This window comes from Amphiura filiformis, chromosome 13 (assembly GCF_039555335.1).
Source record: "Amphiura filiformis chromosome 13, Afil_fr2py, whole genome shotgun sequence".
Classification (NCBI taxonomy): domain Eukaryota; kingdom Metazoa; phylum Echinodermata; class Ophiuroidea; order Amphilepidida; family Amphiuridae; genus Amphiura; species Amphiura filiformis.
This window is the reverse complement of record NC_092640.1, coordinates 48624544-48638447: the sequence shown is the minus strand read 5'-3', so window position 1 is coordinate 48638447 and position 13904 is coordinate 48624544. Positions and strand designations below refer to the sequence as shown.

The window sequence follows — 13904 nt, the reverse complement described above, 5'->3', positions numbered from 1 at the left end:
TACCACTGGAAAGAGCAAATGCTGCACGTCTAAATGAAAAAAATAATTGTTGCAATTGATCACAGAAAACTAAAGTTATACTCATTTGAATACAACCACCCATTTTTGTAGCTGCACACGGCTGATTGATTTTCATCCATTTCAATTTCGACGAATCAGCAAAGTGCTAACAGGATTTATTGTTGAAAAGACAACTTTTGCTTTTAATTAATATTCAACAAAGTCCATGACGGTACTATAGTTTTGTAGGGATACTAATTCAAGTCTTTACGAACGATCCGGCAGAAGCTTGATTGGGAATGATGGGTAAAGGATTGATCTGATCTTTGGTCTTGCTGTAACGCATGTCTAACTCTAGCAATGTTCACTTGTGATCTAGCAGTTCGTGGTCTGCCTGAAGCTTCCGGCTGTCTGTTCCTTAGTGTCCCATGCACATTGAGCTTGTTCACATTCTTATATACTGCTCCCTTACATGAAACCCGGTTAGCTGTAGGAAATTGGAGACGAAAAAGACGCTGAACTTCAGTGGGACTCTTAGTTTCATGATACCTCGACGACAGAGACGTGCGCTCCCGTGCGGTAAATTGTGGTGCCATGTTGTCATTTGGCTCGTTTTATTATAATGTAGTGCAATGAGGTAAAATTCATATTGAAAAGTACCCTTTAACATGTAGGAATTATTGATCGAAACCACACCTGCCAAAGAACTTTATTTGCATTTGAATATCGCGCCTTACCAATCAATATAATGTAGGCCCCTACTTGGGAAATGAAACCGTGTGCAGCTACAAAAATGGGGGGTTGTATTCAAATGAGTATAACTTGAGTTTGCTGTGAGCAATTGCAACAATTCTTTTTTAATGTAGACGAGTAGAATTTGCTCTTTTCAGTGGTATTTTAATTTTTAGCAGATTCCTTGCTGATCTCGAGTTACAGCCCCTCAAACATGAGTTTACTTCTTTTTGACTCAGCCTGTATTTCCAACCAAGTATAATGACAAGTCTCATATTTTACCAAAAGCAGACCCGGGACCTCGTGTTTACTTCTGCCTAAAACTAGACATGTGCACCATGTACCTTTGCTGTTCTCGAACGTTAAAAACAAGTGCCTTCGCTGTAATTCAAAAGGCCCGCCTTTTTGCGTTATTTGGCAATGTCCCTACCCCAGGCCTTCTCGACTACTCTCTAAATGTAAAAGAGTGAAATTTCCACTCTCTGATTAGAGTGAACTGACTTTCACTCCTAATTGAGTACTTTTCACTCCTATTTGAGTGATAATGTAACCATTTCGTTTTCGGATTGGTTCACTCCTTCATCGAGTGGTCCGATTTTACCACTCAATGCCATATTCCCGAGTGAATTTCGACCACTCGTCTACCGAGTGATAAAAATTATCGGCACTGAAAGCGAGGCGGGAAGCGAGGCAACCAATCACGATGCGTCAAGCGAACGATGAAACTTTCAGTCTTTTCACCACAATGGCGACCAACGATGTCGAAACATTTCTGCGTGAGCGAGGATTTTCAGATAAAATCATGGAGATTTTCGCAGGTAATACATTTATTTGTAGAATTAGTTATTGTATAAATTGCCAATGAAGTGACGGTCTGGTTGTACAGAAATGAACGCATACATTCTATTGCATTTATCGCTGCGCTGTGCGTGTACTGTATATAGCACTGCATGGCTAGTAGTAGTATCACTATCAGTGCATGCTTTATCACTATGGTACGTATTTTGCGTGAGATCGCAACATGAATACATTTTGAGTAATTTATGGTCTTAAATAAATTCTAGAATGATGTGATGATCATGATCATGATGGTGGGATGAGAATAGGTTAATTTATAGGTAAACTTGGACTCGCACTTGGCAAGCTTGGCATGCTCGGTAACCGTAATGCCTAATGGTACATGCATGACAACATGAATGATCAACTTTACTGTCATGACTGTTACATGAGTCATGATGGTATGAACTTTGCTGCAGAACTTCATGCTGATGCTGCTGGATATTTTTTCATGTGATTAAGCTTTAACTGTTGTCTGATATAGGTTACTTTTAGAAAGTAAAAAAAAGGTCATAGCGATAGTCTGATTTACTAATTCGTGAACATTTACCTACGGTCATGGTTTAGCTCTCCATTAACTTGTTGATAGTGGTATTGATCAAATAAAATCTGTTTCAATTCATTTTATATCATTTTAAGTGTAAAATTAATACAATTTTAGCTAGTACAAACAGTGTTTTTTCCATGAATTCCATGAATTTCTCATACTATGGGGATTTATGGACACACTTTTCAGTACGAAGCCTGTATTGTAGAATAGGGACATTTAACGGCACTTAAATTGCCATATCTCCATTATTCCTGACCCCAGTGAGCTGGTTGACTCCTCATTTTAAAGGGAATTTTAAGACCTTTCCAGCTGAATCATTTTTGTCCTGATTTGAATAGTTTGAAATGTTTGTGAACATGCCTACCTACGCGTGTAATTTTGCGTCCAACACTCGCGCACAAGGTCTTATCTAGACTCGCTTAGTCTCATGGACGCCGTTCCTATGTCCATCAGACTCGTATTTCCCATTTTGGATGTCAATGGGAAATACACACTTAACGCTTTGCGCCGGTTAGAAACTTGAAAAAAAATCTTTAAAATTGTATCAATGTATATAAAAGTGGTACCAACCTTATTGTGCTTGCTAATTTAAGACTCGGTTGAAACAAAATTAAGGATCGAATGCATTTTAGTGTCCAAAAAGGTAAAATTATCGTCAAAGTTCTGCCGAAATCGGCACCCTTGCGAAGGGTTCAGAATTCGAATCGGGAACGAAAATATCCGATCCTTGCGATCAAACACACAAAATTACAACTTTAAACATACTATTGGCAAAAGACATTATTACCAAACAATATAGAATAGAAAATTTGACATCATTTTCTCAAAATATTGAAGAAATTTGCTCACTAGACATCGAAAAGTACGCAATCCAATTCCCGTTCAAACGCGTGAGAAACTGAAAGTGCATAATCCCGACTAGTCTTATCCAGAGACCTGTCTTTTGAACGGGCAGTTTCAAAACTGGACGGGTGGAAAATTACGAAGCCGTCTTTGTCAACGGGCATTTTCACAAGCAAGTAAAAAATAAAAATAAACAAATAAAAAGTCCTGTTTACGTTTGACTTCGTCTTCAGCTTTTACGACTCAAAATACGGCAAACATCTATCCACATTTATAAAAGTTGTTGTAGTACCGTACTGTACTAAAGTTTAATCAAAATAATATTTATATTGTGTCCAAAATGTGTGTAGCCTAATCTTGGAATTTTCGCTGTAGTTTAACGTATTAGCGCAGGAGTGCGGGCGCAACCATTGAGCATTGTTACTTTAATATGATTGTAATTATATCCCGTTTTTTGTGGAGAACCACGATCTCTTCCGGGTTGATAGCGCCCCCATACAGTGAAATTTGCGATACTGATTTGCTGATTTCCCGATGCAGAATGGGTTGGACGCGATCAACGGGTGGTTTTGGACGGGTAGTTTTGAAATTCTGGTTAAGACCCTGCTCGCGCACAATGCTATACGCGTACGTGACCTATTTTCTATTTATTAGGGCCTACTTAATCTCGTTGACATGGTGATCTCTGCGAGGTACGCGATGTGAGTGTTTTAGATGTTCACGAATTAGTAAATCAGACTATAGTTAAACTAAGTCGTGCAGGGTTTCTCGAAAAATTTTTTCCAAACAACGCAACCTTACTCCTACACCGGACATGCGATTCGGCCAAAACTTTGTGTACATGTTCAGGTGTTCCACCATCTATACAGTGTCACTGTCGGGTCACTCGCAAATACGTATCAAAATTCACAGCGAGTCGTGCAGGGTTTCTCGAAAATTATGTTTGTCGAAATTTATTTTTCACTGTTTTTTTTTTTTTTTTTTCACTTTTCCACTTTCCTTTTGGATTAAATATATTAATAAAAGATTGCGTTCTTACAAAATTATTTTTAATTTTTTTGTTTGGCCATATTAATAAAAAATGCTTTTAAATATGTTTGTCAAAATTTATTTTTCAATTCATTTTGAATTTTTATTGAAATTTATCATTTTATTTTGTTTTTCCATAAAATACATTAAAATTGTTAATCGAAATCTATTTTAATTTTAGGGTTGAAGCTAGTCCAACAAAATGGACCTGATTTTTTTCAAAAATCTGAAATTGTTAGTTTCGTATTGACCATGTATTATTGAAATCATTAAATCTCGGACAAAAACATGAGCATTTGAACGCTGTGAGTGCGTACCATAGCGCACCACACAAGCACTTGGCCACGCAGTGAATGCATGACCGACCTTCCAATACGACCAATCACATCGTTGTGCATCGATCACTCTGACAAGTAACTGCCAATCAACAGACGTGTTGACCCTTCCGCATTACGCAACACTGCCAGATTTATTTGTACGAGATTTAATTATTTCAATAATAGTTCATCATGTAGTGGTTCTACTGGGGTCGTAGTCCAAGTAAGCGGACCTATTTAGGGTGTTGTCAGTGGTCGATTTACCACCTGCACAAATGCAGGTGATTTTGATTCTGTGCAGGTAACTTTTCAAGACTTACCTGTACATGTGCAGGCAGAATTTTGGCCCTAAAGACAGTTGGGATGAGATTAAAGGCTGAGAAACATGTACCTCTCAATTGATGTTAAAGGTGCCCGGTCCGATCACTCCAATTTTTTTTCAGATTTTTTTTCAAACCTTCTGAAATTTTGGTATCAGAAGAAAGCTCATAATTAGCTTATAACCCCTTGTAAATTTTACAGCTGAAATATGTACCATTTTGAAGTTTTTAATAAGACATACATGTATTTTTTTTGTAGGCAGTTGCAATATAGGCCTATACGTAATCTCTTCATACATCCAAACGGTTTGACCGATTTGACTGAAATTTGAAACCAAGATCTTTTGGGTGACGATGCATCATTTGAATAAATAAATCCATTCAGAGAAATCGGACCGAGCACCTTTAAAAGAAAGCTTACAAAATTACACCAGTTTCCACTTTTCGTCCAGGCAGAATTCAGAAAAGTTTCTTTTATGTTTGAAGACATAATTCTGTGCAGGTAAGATTACCTAAAAAAGCTATGTTACCTGCACAAATGCAAGTAACTTTTTTCTGGTAAATTAAACACTGGGTGTAGTCCAACAAAATGGACCAGATTTTTTTCAAAAGTCTTTTATCAGTTTCACATGTGCATCATATATGGGTAAAGTCAAAAATAATGGCACCGTTTGGTTTTTGATGCCTGCTATGCAAATGAAAAAGACCAGCAAAGAAATTCATCTTTCAAAAATTGTGTTATGATTTTCTCTTTAACCACAGCAATTTGTAGTGTCATAGCTGTCATGTAAAAATAATATGCCCAATTTTCTTCCCCATATGGTCAGGAGTGTTACACTTTAGCGTGACAAGAAAAGAGGTACTTGTTTTTAATCATGCACTGTAAAAATATACAAGTTGCAAAGTGTTGCATGGGTTTTCATGGCATTTTGTGAAGTGTCTGCTATTATTAAGTACCAAATTCTTTCATATTAGTCGCTTAATAGTCTACTTAGGAACATGTGAAAATTACATGGTGCGAAAAATAAAATGTTCCAAAAATCACTTCTCACCAGATTGTGTAGCATTGTAAGGTTATGATGACAGTAATAAAAAATTTCAGTCTGTTTAAAGTAAAAGCAACATTTGGGCCAAACTTGGAAAAAATAAAACTTGCATGATATCAAAACCGTTTTCTTTTTAGAGCGGGTTGAAAAGAGAAATTCTGTCTCGTCAGGAGTGTTACATCAGAATTCAACTTGATTTATTTCATACACCAAGTTGGCAATATTCATACATTACTTTTTATTTTATTAGTGCATTGGGATAGGAACTCAAAAACAAGAAAAATATTAATATTAAATAAAATCTTCAGCCATTGGACTTTTCCCACAAAACACACCTGGCTCAATTTACACCTAATACTGCCTTCGTAGAGTAGGCCTACTTTTACATGAATTTTTATATCTTTGTTTATTTGGCAGTTTCACGAAGATGGAATACACTTACACCATGTACGCTGTAGCAGACGAGAGACAGCACAACTTTGAAAGCAGTACAACCACTTTGTACTAAATATTGAACATGGAAAATGGCTGTTGTATGCTTCAAATGCAAAAAACAATTTATTAACACTAGGAAGTTGGCACTGCATCTACGAGTTTTTCATCAATTAACTAGCCGTGAAAAATACATTTGCTATCAAGGTGGTTGTCGGCAGTCATTTGTATTGTTAAATTGCTGTTTAAAACACATTAATCGGCATCACAAACATGTTATTGAACCACAGCCAGTTATTGAACCACAGCCAGTCATTGAAAATGATGATGATGTGAATCCTGGTGAAAATGTTGACGTGGATGACAATGATGGCGTGGATACTGATACAGATTCTACTCCTAGCGATGTTGAAGATGTGCCAGATACTTGTGCACTAGACCCAGAACTGATTAAGAAGGATGCAGCTTCTTTCATTTTGCATATGAGGGGTACAGCAACAACTACATTAACATCAGTGAATAAATACATAGATGCTACAGAATCATTGGTAGCTGATAATGTAAGAGCACTGAAGCAACAAGTAACTGATTTATTTCAGAGGAACAATATAGACTTTGATTCAGATGATGTCCAGGGTGTTTTGTCGAATTTTAATAGTGTTTCAAATCCATTTGAAGGATTAAAAACTATAGATCAGCAAAACAAATACTTCCGTGAGAACTGCAACTTTGTTCCTCCCGAAACATTGTCACTGCCAGGAAGTAGGTATGATCAGCATGTAGACAGGACCACCAGCACACACAAGCAGAACCTTGTTACTGAGACTTTCCTATATGTACCCATTACAAAGACTTTACAGGCAATTCTCTCTACAGCTTCTTTGCGAACTCTGATAGAAAATGAACAGAGAAGTGAAGATGGGTTTTTTTTTTTTACAAAGATGGACAGCAGTATACTGAGCATGGCATGTTTAATGGACACCCAAACACAATAAGAATCACTCTCTATTATGATGACGTAGAGGTGGCTAATCCTCTTGGTTCCAAGCGAGTGATCCATAAGCAAGGCATCTTTTATTTTAGCATTGATAATCTTCCTAAGTTGTTCAATAGAGATATGAAATCTATTCATTTACTTGCACTTTGTCATACTCTTGATTTGAGCAAAAATGGGTTCGAAGCTATTTTAAGGCCGTTTATAAGAGAGATGGAAAAACTAGAATCTGATGAAGGAGTCATGCTCGAGGTGAAAGGATATGGACCTCTTTGCGTCCGTGCTGCTCTCACAAATGTTGTTGGTGACACACTTGCGGTGCACGCAGTGTTCAATCTTCTCTCTCCATCTGCAAGGCACTTCTGTAGACAATGTTTGTGTGATAGAGAGACAGCTCAAGAGCACTTTATTGAGGATGACTTTGAGATGCGCAGCATAGAAGCACATGATGAACATGCAGCGGAGGCTGTTCAAATGCCTCGTGGGAATTCAGATACTGGTGTTAGAGGATACTGTTGCGTGAATGACCTTCGCTATTTCCATAATGCATCAAATTTCAATTTTGATGTGATGCATGATATTTTTGAGGGAGTTGGTGCTTTTGGGCTAAACTGATTCTGAGACAGTTGTTAGTTGAAGATGGAATTATGACTATTAATGAATTCAATGAAAGGTTAAGAAGCTTTGCCTATCCTTTCATCGACAGAAAGAATAAACCAACTGTAAATGTGAACAGAGTGGGATTATTGAATGACAGCGACCACAAACTTGGACAGAAGGCAGCACAAATGGCTTGCCTCCTTAGGATGCTTCCATTTCTTATTGGTGACAAGGTACCAGTTGGAAATGCATATTATGAACTATTGCTGCTTTTGTTGAGATGCCTTGATATTATTTTAGCTGTACCTGTTCACAGATCACACGTCTTTTACCTGAAGCACTTGATATGTGAGCACCATACCCATTTCAAAGAGATATTCCCAGACAGAAACCTAATCAACAAGCACCATCATATGATACATTATGCTACATGCATTCTAAAAGCAGGTCCGTTGGCAAATGCAACTTGCTTCAAGTTTGAAGCCAAAAATGGTTTCATCAAGAGAATTGGTCATGTTAATCAAAACTTCAAGAACATATCTAAATCAGCTGCATCAAAAATGCAAATACATCATTGTGCTACCTGGCAAAGTGGAATAGAGACCAGATTTGAGTGTTCAAGTGGCGACATTGTCGAAGTAGAAAGCCTAGAAGGTGGTCAGGTTGTACAGGACCTGCAGCCAGATGTAACCGAAGTATTTGTGGCCCATGAAGTAGTGATATTTGGAACAGCATATCGTCCTAATTTGTATGTAATAGTTGATGTATTGGATGATGATGAACATGCACATGTACCGGTTTTTGGGTGTATTACATCAATTTTAGTTGGACTTCAGGGTGAACAAGATCAGGCTCACTTTGTAATCAAGAAGTGTACCACTGGAGAATTTGTGCCTCACTACCATGCCTACACTGTTATCATTGATGATCCCCCTGTACATAGCCTAGTGAAAGCCAGTGAACTCCATGATCATCTTCCCCATTCAGCATTAAGAAGTTTCGATGAGCATGACGGAAACTACTATATTCCTCTGAGATATCTTGTGTACTAATTCTGGATGGATCAACTCACAATTCTACCTAATTGACAAAAAGGTACAAATTTTCATTACACAGATACATGCCTGGAAATAGGAGTGGGCTATGCTGGGGTCAAATTTAGTTTTGCTCCATTAACATTTTTTGAATTCTACTTGACCTATCTCAACATGAAGTGACAAAATTTTGAAGGATTTTGCACCAAAAAGCAGTAGTTTCACAGGATACAATATGGCAACACTTGAGGGAGCGGCACACTTTATTGTTTGAGTGATATTCAAAAAATTTGTCATTTCATGTTGAGATAGGTCAATTTGTTTAAAAAACTGTTAACCGAGCAAAGCGACCAAAAAGCATTTTGCCCCCCGTATAGCCCACTCCTACTGGAAAAAATGTTTAATTTGGGAAGCTCATTCCTAGGAAGCTTTTTGTGTTCAGAAGGAAAATTTAGGCATACAAATAAACAAATTTTAGAGGGAAGTTTGTATACACACACACATTCCCAGGAAATTTTACATTTTCTTTCAGGCGTGATGGATGCCTAGTATCAGAATAACTAAATGTTAAGTTTTGCTGCTTTGTTTTTCGTTCCCTGTCAGACCTGAGGAGCTCAAACTTAGTGTACTCCTTGAAGCTCTCTTTCAATTAGATATGTTATGGACAGCAGTTTATGGACTCGGAGCTCACAATTATTGTAAATTGAGCTTAATGAGCTTAGAAAACTCAGGAGAGTGATAAAACAAAAATTGTTTTCAGGTTGGGTATCGAACCTTTATTTTTGTCAAAACAACTTTCTGCACTCAATTTTGCTTGAAGTGCAGTGTAAATTAACATTTTTGGACACAATGTAGTCCACTTTATATCAGCATGGAAGTTTTCCACTATGAAAAAAGGTTATTGGATGGGTACAGCCTTGTCACATTTGATGGGTGACAACAAATATGAATATAAGTATAGTAACTCAGGTGGGATTTTTATGCTAAATACATAATTCATTGCCATTGGTCAGTATAGATTCTGTGAGGTTTTATATTTAACTTTATCAATTTTTATTTTCAGCTAATGGTGTGGATACAACAGAAGTTCTCAACTCCATAGATGAGAGCGACTTGAAGGAGTTTGGACTAAATTTTGGTGAGAGGAGAAAGCTAGCACTTGCAATAGATGGGAGAAAAGTTGAAGCAGTATCATCCACACATGCAGTAGATGGTTCTCAAGAAGCTTCTGCAGGAGGAACTGCACTTTCCCAGATTTCCAACACAGCAGGCAACAATACAGCATCTCAGGTAAAATATTTGTACAAGCTAGAACTTAGGGCAAGTAGTCTGTGTGACTCTGATATGTGTGCATGTGCGGGTACTGTACAATACCCCACAGTAACTATACAGTTTTATATACCTCATTTAAAGATTCCTGGCATCTGATTGGTTAAAAGCGCAGGCATAATCTAACTAAGTCGAAAGCAAGACAAATTTAATATTCCCCGGGCATATTGTTTGCAATGCCCGGGGCATATTACTGCGAGTGTTGCGTTTTTGTATACCATACATTATGCATCCATCATTGTCAGGGTTGTGACTAATGACTATAGGGCTAGGCTAACTTTAAAGCCAGTTAATTTGGAGGTGAGCATAGTGAGTAAGGCGAACGGAGCGCAGTGCTTCCAGCAATGGGTGCATGCAAGTAGTAGTTTCATGATGCAAGCAATGTTATGGATGATAGGGATCCCATATTTTGTGTTCAAGGATTTTATAGTAAATAAACAATAATAAAAAGAATTTTGCCAGTTCTGCATATATTTCTAATTTTTTAGTAATAACTTGGCATCTAGTTGAAAAAAGTACTGGTGGCCATTGTCTGAACATTGTCAGAGCTGGTTGGGATTTTTGAGAACTGTCTTGTGCCGACCATCTGGTCACAACCCTGATCATTGTAAATCTTACCAGCATGTAAATGTAGGTGTTGGTTCTATGTGTATCAAGATGGCTTGATGTAAATCCCCAACCCTTTGTATTTACTTATTTTTAAATACAGGGTTTTCAAGTTGCTGAGATTATGAAGGGGGACCCAAAGGGTAAAGATATAATTCAGCAGCTGGAAGGAGGAACGTGTCTGGACAGGAACTGGTTTCCTTGAGAAAGCTTGTGGTAAAAATCCTTACAAAGCACTTGACAGAGAAAACTGGAGATCTGTAAGTATCCATAATACTTTATATCAAGTTGATAGTCAATTTACTCATGATTTGCTTTCCACTAACATCCTACCATGATGGGGTACACAGATTGTAACATTTATATTGGCCAATTGAAACAATTAATTAGCATTAAGACTTTAATGAAAAAAAAAGGTTATATTCAGGGCATAATTATGCTGGTATCGCATAGCAGTTCGCTACGCAAACTGTTGAAGCTGCTATGTAGTAAAAATTGTGCATAGCACTTTTGCTAAGCAAAATGCGCGCACTAAATTATGTAGCAATCACATCCCAAAATGCTACACACATTGACAATTTGCTAAACACAATTTCACACGCTTATGGGAATGTGATGCATGTAAACAAATGATAATATCATGAATTTGTCAGAAAGTGCAACAACTTGAAGTAAATCAGATGGGTGTTAAGTGTACACATTAAATGCTATGCTCTGATGAATCAAAATTGGTAGCTTTTCCTCAATTTTGGGATGTGTAATAATTTTTATGACCAAATTATAAACTGCGACCATTGGGAAAAAATAAAATTCAGGAACGTTAAAGTTCTGTTCATACTATGCCGCATTTTGTTGCGGTGCGTTGTATTAGTGCCGATATATTGATTACTTTTTGCTGCAACTCCCGAGTTAAAATAAATTTAACTTTATTGCGACAACGCACTGAAGTGTTTTGCAGTGGAGGTGCAATTACGGTGTAGTATGAACGGACCTTTACCTAAGTAATAAGTAAAAGTGAATTAGGCTGTGCTACATTTTCCTTATTGATGGATAATAGTGAATATATGTGATTTTTCCCAGAGATCGGGACAAAAATGTTGTGCATTTACCAAAGTCTAGACAGTTTTGTGGCATCAAAATTTTGCTAATGCAAGTAACAGCCCAAATGGCAAAACATCAGCAAAACCCTATAAAAATTTCTGTGCATGAAAATGTTGTAATTCAACACCATGAAATTGGCTAACTATTTATGCACGCGAACAGTTTAGTAATGGAGGGAGGACTGGGATGTATGAAATATGGAGGCTTTGTGATTGAAACTTGAACCACAGAATGGCTTAGTACTAATTAACTTGTATATTTCTTTAGGTACCCCAGAACTCAAGAAAAGGAGGCAATGGCAAAGGCGTTGGTGACAGAATTTCCATGTTTCAAAGATCGTACACCTGGATGTAAAGGCTATGTGAGTACCGGTATTAACCAAATGCAAACATACATTCTTAGTACTATAGACCATTTGACCCATGGTGTTTATAAACAAAGGCAGGAACTTGAACTTCACAATCTTGTATTGTCATCATGGCAGGCTGGGAAATAAGAAGCGCCGGACTAGGAAAAAAAAAAAAAAAAAAAATAGCCCCTGGTTCACGGGGTTTTACAGGGAACCAGGGGCTATTTTCAATGAACCAGGGGCTAGTCAATGGATGGAAAAAATTGTTGTGTACTTTTTGATACCTCACTCAATCAGGCTTGGAAATAAGAAGCGCCGGACCAGGGGCTACTTGGTAAAAAAATAGCCCCTGGTTCACAGGGTTTTACAGGGAACCAGGGGCTAGTTTTAATGAACCAGGGGCTAAACGGCCCCTGGCCCCCACTTATTTCCCAGCCTGCATCATGGATGGCGCTAGTTTCAATAGTACGGCCCTTACAATGCACAGCCATATTGCAGGGCAAGACAGGGAAAATGCTGGGCATTAACATCACAGGTCATCAAGTGGTCTATAGCCTATAATTTTACCCTGATAAAGATTCAAAATTCTTGTAGTTTCCCTGTTATAACAAAGCTGGTAATACCATATTAGGTCATATTGATTGGTTGTGGGAGATTTAAACATTCTATAAATCAAATTGATGTTCATACTCATAAACTTCGCCATATCAACCATTATGCGTACATGTAGCAACAAGCTACTTCAACTATCATGAAATAGGAGCATTGTATATAGGCTGGTTAACAAGTTAATCCAAATATTTGAAAGTTGACAGTGACCTGGTGTGTGTACGCATGCGTTATGGTATTTTGCAATGCTCATCCGTTCAGAGTCTGTGCCTCTTTTAGTCCATCTTTTCTGTGGTCTTTCTCTGGGACTGTTGCTGTGTATTAAGTGAAGGCCACATTTGGTAAATATGTGTGAGAGTTCCTCTTTAACTTGTTCAATGGTGATTAAAGATTTCCCTTCAGTTTTAGGTTCAGTTTTCCTCTTCTATATACCGGTTTTTGTTAATATTAATCGCACCAGGGCGTGATTTTTTTATTTTTTTCGGTGGAGGGTGTTTATTACAATTTTGGTAGCAAAAAGTTGTTTTGTGGGTGCCAATAAAGGATATAAGTGCTTTGTAGAATTGGGGGTGGGGCGCTTATTAGGGTTTTGGTAGCCAAATTTAGAGGGGGTGTTTTTTAGGGGAGAGGGGTTTAAAAGAGGAAATATGATATGCTCCGTACTATAACAAGTACTATTTTACAGGCGAGGTGACTAACTTTGGAATTAAAAGTGCTCAAACCCATTACAGGTGAGCGTAGAAACAAATTCAAAGTATAGACCTCTGGAAAAGGCAACCGTTGCTACTAGTTTCACGACATACCCTCACTTACGATCATTGGGTATACCGATCATCATATATGCTCCGTACTATATCTGTAAGATACCTCATACTACATGTGAGAGAATTCATATTTTCCCAATATCTTGTTCAGAGGTTTCCATTTTCTTCTGTGCTCACCCACACCCCTGAATAAAGGAAATTCTGTAATTTTCAATTCTATGATTGGCACTTCAGTAAAACCTGTCACAGAACTTACCAAGAGAAATAAAAAATCTTACAAATTTGCAACTTCTGATATTTTCTTATCTTTGAAGGAGCTGTTCTTTAGCGAGGGCGAAGGCTTTATAGAATGGAGACTAAAAACAATGCGTCAGAGTGCAGAAACGTGCAGGAGGTCCTAGCAATACAAGTC

The 13904-nt window shown here is 37.6% G+C and overlaps 1 protein-coding gene across 1 annotated transcript; it reads left to right on the top strand.

Moving 5' to 3' along the window:
* Nucleotides 1–1341: 1341 nt before the first annotated feature.
* Nucleotides 1342–13893, top strand: LOC140167733 (uncharacterized). Its single transcript, XM_072191027.1, has 5 exons — nucleotides 1342–1550; nucleotides 9798–10024; nucleotides 10773–10864; nucleotides 12038–12131; nucleotides 13807–13893. The coding sequence occupies exons 1-5, from the start codon at nucleotides 1436–1438 to the stop codon at nucleotides 13891–13893; spliced, it is 615 nt and encodes a 204-aa protein (XP_072047128.1). The 5' UTR covers nucleotides 1342–1435.
* The last annotated feature ends 11 nt before the right edge of the window (nucleotides 13894–13904 follow it).

Excerpts from the sequence above, each read along its gene's own strand:
- LOC140167733 (XM_072191027.1), top strand. The coding sequence starts at position 1,436 with ATGCGTCAAGCGAACGATGAAACTTTCAGTCTTTTCACCACAATGGCG. Across the intron at positions 1,551-9,797 it reads AATCATGGAGATTTTCGCAG|CTAATGGTGTGGATACAACA; the intron begins GTAATACATTTA and ends TTTTATTTTCAG. Across the intron at positions 12,132-13,806 it reads CACCTGGATGTAAAGGCTAT|GAGCTGTTCTTTAGCGAGGG; the intron begins GTGAGTACCGGT and ends TTATCTTTGAAG.